General features: G+C 35.4%; 1 protein-coding gene and 1 long non-coding RNA gene across 2 annotated transcripts in view; one reads left to right on the forward strand and one right to left on the reverse strand.

Moving 5' to 3' along the window:
* The window catches only part of LOC309508091, a 348495-nt gene that overhangs the window by 126310 nt on the left and 209136 nt on the right, over positions 1–13049 (forward strand). The window lies entirely within an intron of this gene.
* On the reverse strand, positions 1625–12498 carry tspan34b (tetraspanin 34b). The gene is made up of 8 exons (XM_082182223.1): positions 12342–12498; positions 7215–7293; positions 4986–5201; positions 4274–4348; positions 4015–4122; positions 3676–3801; positions 3474–3566; positions 1625–2229 (listed from the first exon to the last, which is right to left on the reverse strand). Exons 2-8 carry the CDS (start codon positions 7269–7271, stop codon positions 2173–2175), a joined length of 732 nt encoding a protein of 243 aa, XP_082038349.1. The 5' UTR covers positions 7272–7293; positions 12342–12498; the 3' UTR covers positions 1625–2172.

Here is a 13049-nt window from a genome sequence, read left to right on the forward strand (position 1 = left end):
TGCAGCTAAAATTTAATCTTTAAATCGACACCACGATATTAGGCTATAGTAGCCTAAGTCAAAGTAGCCAAGTCAGTATTTTTATTTATTTATTATAAATTATATAATGATATCTTTGTGCAGTACAGTTAAAATGGGTACATTCTGTTTGACTAACAGAAATTGTAATAGCATTATTAGTAACAAGTATCAATATTAACTAGCTAAAAAAAAAGATATTGACTCAAAGCTCAAAACTAAGAATTTTTGTTTTAGATCAGATATTTAATTACTTGTCCTACCAAAACATTTGTTGAATATTTTTGAACATATGACACCAACATTTTAGATTCACAAATCTCCGTTCCAATTCACGATCACAGCAAAAACGAATACTAGCCTAACTAATAAAAAGTTCAAACAATAAAAAGAAGTAAACAGTCAATAATAAAATAAGAAAAGAGTAAACACATTGCAAGCAACATCACATAAATAACAGAGAACAAAGATACAAATTAAACAAACAGTACTTTACAGTGTTTGTGAAAACTGTATGAAGTAGGCTAAATATACACAGATAGCCTACCTATTAAAGCTAATGAAGAGCAGTGAGGTTTTCTCTCTTATTTATTTGTTTATTTTATTTAAACGTATTGGAAACGTAGGCCTTTATGAGGCTGCTGTCACTTTAAGACCTAATGCACAGATTCGTTATATTAACACACATTCAATATTTTCTTAACTGTTTATGTTCACTTAAGACTGTCCATTTTGACATAACTCTGTGTATTTGCTCAAGAAGATGGGAAAGAGAACTCAATTGTTTACTCGCGTATGCTGATTTTATGGATTTAGCATTTTAAAATTGCAAAGTGAAAAGATAAAAAACAAACAAACAAACAAATAAGACTATGTATAAACACAGGGAACAATAACATTACAAAACGAAAAACATTTAAAGATACACAATGAAATAAAAATGAAACACGTGATAGGGTATATAAATAATTCTCAGATATTTTGTACCCCCATTCCAATCATTTAAAAAATTACCAACAATAAAAATAATTAAAAATGTTTATCATCATTTTTAAGATAATCAATGACACCAAAAAGTATTTTTTTTTTGTCCAAAACAATGATTATGGAATGTTTTCCTGAATATCTTTCTGTTCTTTACACCACCTCCAACATCTTTAGTAGTTTATCTTTTGACGTCAATCAATCCACGTCATGCATCGAGCTGTCAGTCATTTTGCGGTATCACAACTGTATAACACTAGAGGGCAGCAGAGTCCTATGAGACATGAAGCTGTTCTTTTCTCCAGTAGAGGGCGATAGTAGGAATATAATTATATATTATAATAGAGCTCTTTGTAGCCTAGTCAGAAAACGACACAAGATTATGACCACACAATTTTTTTTTATATATATATATATTTTGTAGTTTGTAACTTTATTCATCATTGAAATATTTGTTCACTCTAAAGTGAATGCATCCTCATTTGCAAAATCATCTTGAAAAATGGTTTAAAAATGTCCTTGAAGGACGCAAAATATGATCATGTGATTTGCAATAATGTCAGGCTAAATGTGCATTAGTGGAGTTGAAGTGAACTTAAAGAAATGACAAATCACCAACAAGTTGAAATATTGCCTTTTTAATTATTTTCAAAATAAACATCTTACATGAACATTTTAGCTATATTTGCTGTTGTGGTTGTTGTAAAAACTTCACATCACAGTACATCACAGACTTTAAAGATAAAACATTGTGCTTTGCTATAAACAGGCTAAATGGCTTGTAAAAAGTTTACAATAAATTACAATCAGCAACATTTGATAGAAAACATTTGGCCTTTTTTTTTTTGGTCATTGCACATATAATGAGTAGGAAAACCTTTCAGTTCATAATTACAAAGAAATGCCATGGGTGTATTGCAATTAAACAAAGCATTCTGTTTTTAAATAAGAAAACATATTGCATAGGCAAAGTAAAAAAGTAAAAATAGTCTCAGGGAAACATTCAATTTTTAATGTTTGACTTTGCAAGAGCGACTTGCAAAGTCTGTTTGTTTGATACGTTTGGAAATGGTTGAAGAAGTCACAGTGATGTCGTTTTGATCCACCTCATCCTCCGTAACAGAGGAGTCATCAGTGAGATAATTAAGTCAAAGTGAGACATTAATCAGCTTAAGCTTTAGACCCTATTTTACAATACAGGGTCATGGACACAATCATCGCCGCAAGCTGAAAATGAGAAAGAGAGAGAAATAAATATCATTAATGTTACAGAGAATCATTACCGTCATAAAAGGCTTTGTGTATATATATATATATATATACATATATATATATATATATATATATGTATATATATATATATATATATATATATATATAGTTACAGTTAGGTATATTAAGTTTGTAATTATTCTCCTAACAAAGGAAATAAATGCATTACCCATTAAAGACAACAGAGAATCAAAATGTACTACTTTTATTCTCTTAAGGGAGCGTATGCACAATTACACTGCGCTACTTTTACATGGTTTTTCAATGTAAACACGTGCTAGACGGACGTGTTTGACATTTTTTGCAGCATCAAAGAAGTTCAAAGAAGTATTTTTTTTTTTGAAAATGTATCTCAAGACCTTGCAGGTTTTTTTATTAAATTTTTTTCCTGCATCTCGTTTTGTTAAAAACATCCGGCCCTAATAAATGTCTTTAGTCTTAGTTGGTACATGATTCATGAAAATTGTGAGATAGAAACTTGGAATTACAAGAAAAAAAGTCTGAATTGTAAGATATAAACTCGGAATTGCAAGTTATAAACTCCGAATAGTGGGTTTATAGCCTATCTAGCAGTTCTCACTCGGAAATCGTTTCTTCATTAAACTCGGAATTACAAAAAAATAAGTCTGAATTGTGAGATATAACCTCGGAATTATAAGGAAAGAGTCTGTTCCCTTTCGGAGTGGAACTCAACCCTGCATCTTGGATTGACACTATGGGATACATCATCGGTGTCTGAATTACGTGTGTAAACACAACAATTTTATTGGCTGGCGACAGTCGATGACGTCACTACCAGAGAGCGCCCGTGTCTTCAGGAGCCGCTTGTTTGTATGCGCACATAACATAAACGCTGGATGCGCTCATTGCGTTGCATTCGTTATAAGCTGTGCTCTTGCTTTATTCTCTCCCGAGGGATGAGAATATAGCGTTTGCATGGAGTGCGACAATAAAATTGTCGTATTTACACACATGCTTCAGACACCACTGATGATGTTCCCAAAAGCATCAATTCAAGATGCAGTGTTGAGTTCCCCTTCCCATGGTTAAAGTCGTAACGTGATACGAACTGGGAGATATTAACTCGGAATTAGGGGGAAAAAGTCTGAATTATTAGATTAAAGGTCGCAATAACCTTTTAAACAAGCTTCCATAGTAAGCACTTTTAAAATGATTGACAGAAATAAAGTGTTTAGTACCTCAAGAGCAGCGATGCCCAGTGCGACAGCTATGATGACAACTGCATTATCATCTACCAGCTTCCTCAGTGCTGGGAAACAACCTGGTACAGTCTGAGAGAGAGAGAGAAAAAAGAAAAATACACAAATATAAAGGTCAAAGAGTGCGCAAAACCTAAATATAAACCTAAACCAAAATATAAATATTGTCCTCAAGCCTCACCGAATTCATGGCTGCGGTCTCACTGCAGGAAAGTCCAGTACAGCACTGAACTGGGTAACTCTTGGTGTAATTCACAAAGTAAGAATTTGTGAAATCTGTATAGTTGTAGAATCCACAGCACTTCAGCTAAAGGAGAAGCAATGAGAGTTAGATTAAACATCAGCCTGATTCAGTTATATATTCCTTTTGAATCACAAGTCTCAATGTAAGAAATCTTCAATATTAAAATGGAAGAATTGTATGTATTATTTAACATGAGACTGTCAAGGTTCTGTATAATTTTGAGTATGTTTCTGTAGTAAATCTGTATTCCTTTTTATTAGCCAAAGTATCACAAACCCCATTCATAGTCGTGTTCCATAGTCCGGTAAGGTCTGCGTTTTTCCCATAATTATTTTTGATGTCTTTCACAGCTTCATCTCCCAGCTGATTTATGAGGGTTTCTGCCTGAAATATACAAACAAGAAGGTTTAAGTGTTATGCGATTGTTTATATATATATAAAGTGCCTTTGCCATATATGTTTCTTCAGGAGGTTTGAGTATTTCCTTCTGCATGGGCAAAGAGATCTGTGGAAAATATTATGAGTATAAACTTACCACAGGCTTAAAGACCAGAAGCACAATCGCTCCAGCAACTTCAGCGATGAAGACAACCAGAATAATGATGAAGAACTGAGGAGGAGAGACATTGAGAGACAAATTGAATGAATGAACAAATATGAAAGTAAGTCCAATATATGGTGGGGAAATATATATATATTTTTGAGTTTGAGGTCAGTGAGATTATTATAAAAATCTCACTGACCTCAAACTTTTGAACTGTAGTGCATGTATATATATATATATATATATATATATATATATATACATACATACACATACACTACAGTTCAAAAGTTTGAGGTCAGTGAGATTTTTTTCTATAATATATATATCCTGGGCTACAAAATACAATACAATACAAAATATTTCTATTTCAAATAAATTATGCTCTTTAAATTTTCCTGAATCCTGAAAAAAAATGTATCACGGTTTCAACAAAAATATGAAGCAGCACAACTGTTTTCAACATGTATAATAATCAGAAATGAATTAATAATAATTATTAGAATGTTTTCTGAAGGATCATGTGACACTGAAGACTGGAGTAATGATGCATTTAAAGGTCTAACACTAATGATTTTCATATCATATTATATTGGATATATGATATAATAATAGATATCATGTGTATAAAGACCAGCCAATTAGTGAGGATTTTAGCTAACTAGAATTCTATTGTGTTGAATTCAACGTGTTGTTGACGTACCAGCAGCAACATACACCTGCTCTCTCGGATCGCCCCACAGCAGCCCAGGAAGCCCAGGATGAGCAGCACAGCGCCCACCGCGATCAGGAGGTATCCCACATTCAGGAGCTGCCCCAGCTGACCTGGAGAATTTGGGATTTTTTGCAGAAGACCCAGGACAGATCCACTGTCCACCTTTACCCAGATCCCCACTCCCAGAATAGCTGCTCCTGCCAGCTACACCACAAAAGCACAGACAGTTCGAGTTAGAAACTGGAATGGGTTTACACATTTGGTTTTAAACATCAACATACAGCGGCCTTAAAATGTCTTAAAGTCAGCACTGAATCAAAATTGACAATTCTTGTTTTTGTAAGGAATATTGCAGTATTTATTTTATGATTTAAACGTGCACTTCATTTTTTTTCTTCTGATTGGCCCGCGTTTACTACCGCCTAGACCCGGGTCCAGCGCTCACTACTGTGCAGACTCTGGCCCAGCGCTCACTACTGCGCAGACTCGGGCCCAGCGTTCACTACTGCGCAGACTCGGGTTCCGCGTTCACTACTGCGCAGACTCGGGTCCCGCGTTCACTACTGCGCAGACTCGGGTCCAGCGTTCACTACTGCGCAGACTCGGGTCCAGCGTTCACTACTGCGCAGACTCGGGTCCAGCGTTCACTACTGCGCAGACTCGGGTCCAGCGTTCACTACTGCGCAGACTCGGGTTCCGCGTTCACTACTGCGCAGACTCGGGTCCCGCGTTCACTACTGCGCAGACTCGGGTCCAGCGTTCACTACTGCGCAGACTCGGGTTCCGCGTTCACTACTGCGCAGACTCGGGTCCCGCGTTCACTACTGCGCAGACTCGGGTCCAGCGTTCACTACTGCGCAGACTCGGGTTCCGCGTTCACTACTGCGCAGACTCGGGTCCAGCGTTCACTACTGCGCAGACTCGGGTCCAGCGTTCACTACTGCGCAGACTCGGGTCCAGCGTTCACTACTGCGCAGACTCGGGTTCCGCGTTCACTACTGCGCAGACTCGGGTCCAGCGTTCACTACTGCGCAGACTCGGGTCCCGCGTTCACTACTGCGCAGACTCGGGTCCCGCGTTCACTACTGCGCAGACTCGGGTTCCGCGTTCACTACTGCGCAGACTCGGGTCCAGCGTTCACTACTGCGCAGACTCGGGTCCAGCGTTCACTACTGCGCAGACTCGGGTCCAGCGTTCACTACTGCGCAGACTCGGGTCCAGCGTTCACTACTGCGCAGACTCGGGTCCAGCGTTCACTACTGCGCAGACTCGCGTCCAGCGTTCACTACTGGGCAGACTCGGGTCCCGCGTTCACTACTGCGCAGTCCTAATATTAGACTTTGGCGGCTTCACTTTTCACCAATGGAAGAGAGTGAAGGGGCGTCTTCCATCTTTTTTTACAGTCTATGGATTCAACACATTACTAACTAACTCAAACAGGCCTCGCCCCCCTTTATTTATTTATTTTTGCATATGCCTTGTGAGAGAATTATTTAAATGAGGAATATTGTGACACTGTTTGTTCCTGGAAGAAACTCAAGACTACAATGGAGGCGTTTCAGTGTAAAGAGTGTTACTGATATAGAGAAAAACTCCCTATGGAGTGACTTTGTCCTTTGTAACTTCGCAGACCTTTTTCATGCTCAAACAGCAACATTACACTCTTAAGAAAGCTGAACATGCAAAAGAACATAATAGGACCCCTTTAAAATGCACTCATATCAACATATAGAGGCCCTAAAATGTATTTAAGTCACACTTAAAATGCATGAATGTCATTGTTGAGCAAGATATTTGTTTTGTCTGCACAAAAGAGGCACGTTTGCAGCAAAATTATTTGCATCCAACCCAGCTAAACCACATGAAAATGAGATGATTTGCTTGTTTTTTTCTGTTGTCTATGGATCTGGAGAAAAGCAACACCCTTCATCGCCCTTGGCCTTCAGTATATAGACAGTATATATAGCAGCTGAGAACATAAATGTATGTTTTGGATTGAAATAAACTATATACAGTAGATTGCAAAACAAGGAAACAGTCACAGGCCATTAAAGAATGCTAAACCTGAAATGATTTTCATAGAATTTTAACCATAATCAAGCGAAAAAGATGTGCAAATCAGGCTAGATGTCATTGGTTTATTAGAATGCTGAGGTATGTGTGCAACTCATAAATCAGATCATAACTTTTCTTAAAACAAGCATGAGCTTAACTTACAAAGATGATACCATTGAAGATAAACATCATCGTTTTCAAAAATCCAAAGCAGCCCATTATTATAGGATGGATATGACACCTGAAAAAAAAAAGAAAAGAAGACAATAATTAATGCTAAAGAACTTTTATAAATAGAAAACTTTTGTTTTGCCTGAAATCTCACCTGTTTTTTTTTCCCAAAATTAATCTTTCTTAAAAAATTTTAGTTAACATTTAGTTTTGAATGAATTTCAGGATACTGAATATACAATAAACACAATTGCTTGGATGATTTTGCAAGACAAAGGACGCGGTCCAGGAAATGCTGTGGGGTAAAGATGGTGGTTTTGCTCTAGTAACTGATTTAACTACAACTCTCGTTAACCCCAAAACGCTGCTCTCACAGGTCAGAGCTTAATGCAAACCTTGCAAATCGAGTCGGTCACTTATACAGGAAATGGCTTGGTAACGAGTTACGCTTCAACAGTATAAACCAAAATATCACACACACAAAGTCTCCAAACTCCAAAGATATGCCTCATTCGAAGTACATGAAACTATAGTGAAATCCTAAAGCAGCACCTAAAGGACTGGGCAGCTTTCAATAGTCAAGGTTATCAAAAGTGAGATTTTATTAGAAACAAATATGTACTCTATACGCATTGCATTATGTCTGTAATCTAAGGTTTATGGTCACTTAATTTCTGATGACTATAAATAAATAAAAAAGTTTTGGAACTTGGAAATTGTTTTAGTTTCGTCAATAACCTTTGTGTAGCCTGAATAAGGTGCGTAATACCTATATACCAATACTGTACACATATACACCCTATTCAGTTCTCTTTAAAGGTTAGATCCGTGTTTTAATAGGGCTGTGAATAGACCAAAGCAAATATTTAAAGAGTATTTGAGCTTTTTGTAAGGAACACAATGGGAGTGAGACAAAAACCTCTCTTTACTCTTCCACACTTAGAGCGAGGTCCAAAAGTTTGAGATAAGAAATAACAGGATTCGGCACTATTCTAGGTCACTATTCAAATGTGACAAAATCAGTGAGAATGAGCATGTGACTCCTCACACAGACGGTCAGAGTTTCTTGCTTTATATACACACACACATGCACACACACACACACAGGTATATATATATACATAGTACCAGTCAAAAGTTAGGAAAAAAATATATTTTTTTTTATGTTTTTGAAATAAGTCTCTTCTGCTCATCAAGGCTGTATTTATTTTCGCTGATATTGCGAAATTTTACAAATTAGATTTTTTTATTTTTAGATATTTTATAATATAATTTATTTTTCATTTCTCCAGTCTTCAGTCACATGATCCTTCAGAAATCATTCTAATATGATGATTTGTTATCAATGTTATTATCAACAATCAATATATATATATATATATATGTGGTGTGTGTGTGTGTATATATATATATATATATATATATATAAATTAAATACATTGTTATTATATGTCTAAAAAATATTTATTTGACTTGTCATCATACCGCAATCTCTTTATTTCCCGCTTGTGATAATTAACGGTCTCTGAAGTTAATGTACGTCTGTTGCTTATGTTGCCAAAACAATTACTGGCAGTGACTCCAAGGAAACCAGGTGAGGGGATTTTACAAGAGCAATTCCTGTAAAACACAATGTAAAATCCTCGCCACAGAACACACTGCACCTTTCAGAGACGCATTACTGTACGTGGCAGTAACCTGATCTCAGACCAACACAAATAACCTCATTTCATGAGCTACACTTCCGCTTGTCATTGTCCACCAATATGACCATCTACAGGTGCTGAGATCACGTATGAGGCCTTTACAGTTAGGACATTTTTAAGTAAACTTGGCTGTAGAAGTAATTTCAACTTAAATGATATTAAATTGACTTTAAAAAATCAGTTGAATATTGTATCATATAAAAAAGTGGAAAATTACTTGTTGTCACAACTTTTTTTTTTACAGTGTATAGGTCTTTTTATTGCCGCATCCACAACCTTTTAAGGCCAAAGTAAATCCAAAGGACACTTCCCAGATTTTTGTTCAGGCTTAAGATGAAGAGAAGCTTCCGATCGGGTCATTGTCCAAAGACAGACGAGATAAACATTTAAAAATCATCAATAAAGCCCTATTGATGCAGCAAGTTTCACAATTACAGGCTGTCAGATTTACCCGGAGCCAACAGAATAGCAGATCAGTTTTTATCGTCACTAGACATCAAATGTCAGGACTCCAAACTCCTTTTAGGTTGTAAAATGTCATTTATTATACACTGGATTTTTATTTTATTTTATGAAGGTGAAAATCTTAAGTCAGATCACTTTGAAAAGTAACAGCTCATGTTGATTTTGAGGAATCATTGGACTGTATTTCGACTTTTCATTGAAAGGAATTAATACTTTTTTCAGCAAGGATGCGTTCAATTGATCAAAAGTGACACTATAAATATTTATAATGTTACAAAAGATTTCTATTTCAAATAAATGCTGTTCTTTTTAACTTCCTCGTCATCAAATAATCCTGAAACAAAATGTATCACGGTTTTCACAAAAATGTTAAGCAGCACAACTGTTTTCAACATAACAGATGATAATCAGAAATGTTTCTTGAGAATCAAATCATCATATCAGAATGATTTTGAAGGATCATGTGACACTGAAGACTGAAGTAATGATGCTGAAAATACAGCTTTGATCACAGGAATAAATTACACTTTACTATATATTCACATTAAAAAACTGTTCTTTTAAATTATAATAATATTTCACAATATTAAAGTTTTTACTGTATTTTTTATCAAATAAATGCAGCCTTGGTAAGAATCTTACAGACCCTAAACTTTCAAATGGTAGAATATACATGTATATATATATACATACATACATACATATATATACATATAAATTCTGTACGGGCACAAACGTTGTCTGAGCAAACGTAGGATGAGATAATATCATAGTGATTGTATCATCTGAGGGTCAAAAGTCAGGTCACTGTTTAGCAGTCTGCTGATTTGTCATGTGATGAAGAACTAAAACTAAAAAAAAATTCTGTTGTTGCTTGTGTTCCTGCTGAAAAACACAAACAATTTCCTAAAAATCCGCAGTTTGCTCCTCATTAAAGAGAATTCAGTCTGTAAAGTATAATTAGTTTGGTCACCCACGAGACTTTATGACCAACGAGTCCATGGTGACATAAGGGATAAACAAACACGTTAACAGTGTGTTAGCCTTTGCGGTAGCCTACGTGTAGCCTGCGGGACACACGCTTGTTTTTCTACATGAAAATCATTCATAGGCGTGTGTTAATGTTTACTCCGCGTGTTCTACTTGATTAATCTGGTTTTGGATCACGTGAAACTCAATACCTGACTCACATATCGGGTTTCCTATATTCAGAGGTAAATCACAGGCAACAGTGCATGTTAAAAAACAGTTGCAAAAAAGATGAAGTGGGTTATGTATGGGTGTGCATGGGACATGAGCTCGGGGTACTGGGTCATTTCATGAGAAATGGAGATGGCTAATGTCCCTCTGAGACTTTTGACAACATGCAACCTTTGATAGTTGAAGACACAATATACCAGTGGCTGTTTAATGTCAGGTTAGTTATCAGTTATTCTTAATTTTCAACTGTGCATTATAATATACATGGAAAATTAAAATAAATCAAATTAACAAAAGAATAATCTTTGTTTTATATCACTGCATTCACATTTGAGGTCTATAAGTTTACTTACACCACATTACTGACTAGTTCTCAATCACTCCTGATCGTCTAGTGAATGAATATGATTTTATCCTATAAATATATTCTCTCTGGTAATCATTAGTGTGTGTGTGTGTGTGTGTGTGTGTGTATATATATATATATATATATATATATTTATTTATTTATTTATTTATATATTTATTTATTTATTTATTTATATATTTTTGAAAGAAGTCTCTTCTGCTGATCAAAAATACAGAAAAAATTTTGATATTGCGAAAATTACAATTTAAAATAAAGTTTTTTTTATTTGAATATATTTTAAAATATAATTGATTTTTCATTACTCCAGTCTTCAGTCACATGATCCTTCAGAAATCATTCTAATATGATGATTTGTTATCAATGTTGAAAGTAATTGTCCTCATATTTTTTATAACCTGTGATACTTTTTTTCAGGATTCTTTGATGAATAAAAAGTTTAAAAAAGAACAGCGTTTATTTAAAATAGAAATATTTTGTAACGAAATACACAATCGTTTAAAAGTTTGGGGTCAGTTATTGTTTTTTCTTTATTTTTTTGAAAGAAATCATACTTTTATTCAGCAATGATGTGTTAAATGATGTGCTAAATTGATTTTTAAAAAGTGACAGTAAAGATTTATATTTTGAATAAATGCTTTTCTTTTTAACTTTTATTCATCAATAAATCCTGAAAAACAGGTATCACAGGTTCAACAAAAAAAAAATATTACGCAGGACAACTGTTTTCAACATTGATAATAACTACTTGTATCAAATCATCATATTGGAATTATTTCTGAAGGATCCAAGGATCATGAGACACTGAAAACACTGAAAACAAATTCAAAGGAATAGATTAAATTTTAAAACATATTCAAATAGAAAATTCACAATATCACCCTACTGTTTTTACTGTAGGTCTTTTTTGAACAAGCAAACGCAGCTGTGGTGAGCAGAAGAAACTTATCAGAGTGCCATGGTACTTTCAACAGAATTGTTTTACATATTTTGCAAAATATTGGCGAGTTTCAGATTGGCCGATAAATAATGGCTGACATCACTGTGTGTAGGCTACAATGTGAAGATGTGAGAGAACCAGCTCCGTGAAACAGTAATGACTCTGTTAAAGGAAAAACTCATCAAAAAAAACTAAAAATAAAAAAAAACCGGCACGATGTCTCAGTCATTCCGAATGGACATTAACGAACACACACACATGTTCAAAACACGCATTAAACATGATCCTGCGTGGAAAAGCTCAATTATATCCAGTCACACAGCATACTGTTGTTTGCAGAGGTCATTCAAAGAACAGGTTTACGTTCTTCATGTTAACGGTATTTTAAGGTGTAACGGTATTTTCACGATAGAGAAGCTCCACAAAGTAGAATCTCTTACCTTTAAATGAAATGTGTGAGTTTCGTAGCTTCTGTAAATCCCTGAGTGAGTGAGTGAGTGAGTGACTGTCAGTCAGCGACTGTTGTTTTCTCTCCCTCTGTCGCCCGTGTGAAGATGGTTTTCACGGAGAGGAGTGAACAGGTGGGAGTGACACACACACACACACACACACCACTCCTCCTTTTCTCTCTGGAGAGGGAGAGAGTGGGCGGAATGAATGCATGTGTAGTCACGGAGATGCTAAAGACTCATTAAATCAGCGGATTCAGTCTCTGAGGCACCTGACCTGAACAACACAACAACTCACTTTGTGTCAACAGGAAAATGTTTTGTTACAGCTTCACAGAAAAATATTAGGGGGTGATAGCTGTGTATGTGTGTACAAAGGCCTACTTATTCTGTACTCATGTTTTATTTTAAAAAATAGAAAGAGGAAATTATGACATCACATGATGAAAGGAACAAAAGATTCACTCAAACAATAAACTGATGTCACAATCCTGGCGGTTCCCTTCTCAAAGTTGAAGACAAGAAAATCAAGAAAACGAATCCATGATCTATAAGAGAAATAGGCCTATCTTTAAAATTAGTGTTTGGTACAGGGACCAATAACTTTACTTGAGTAATAGAAATTTACTCGATAGAAATGTAAAAAAAGAAAGATAGTGCTGTCAAATCGTTTAATCGCATCTAAGTTTGTAATTATAT

The sequence above is a fragment of the Leuciscus leuciscus genome, assembly GCF_965113295.1.
Source record: "Leuciscus leuciscus genome assembly, chromosome: 1".
In the NCBI taxonomy this organism is placed as follows: Eukaryota; Metazoa; Chordata; class Actinopteri; order Cypriniformes; family Leuciscidae; genus Leuciscus; species Leuciscus leuciscus.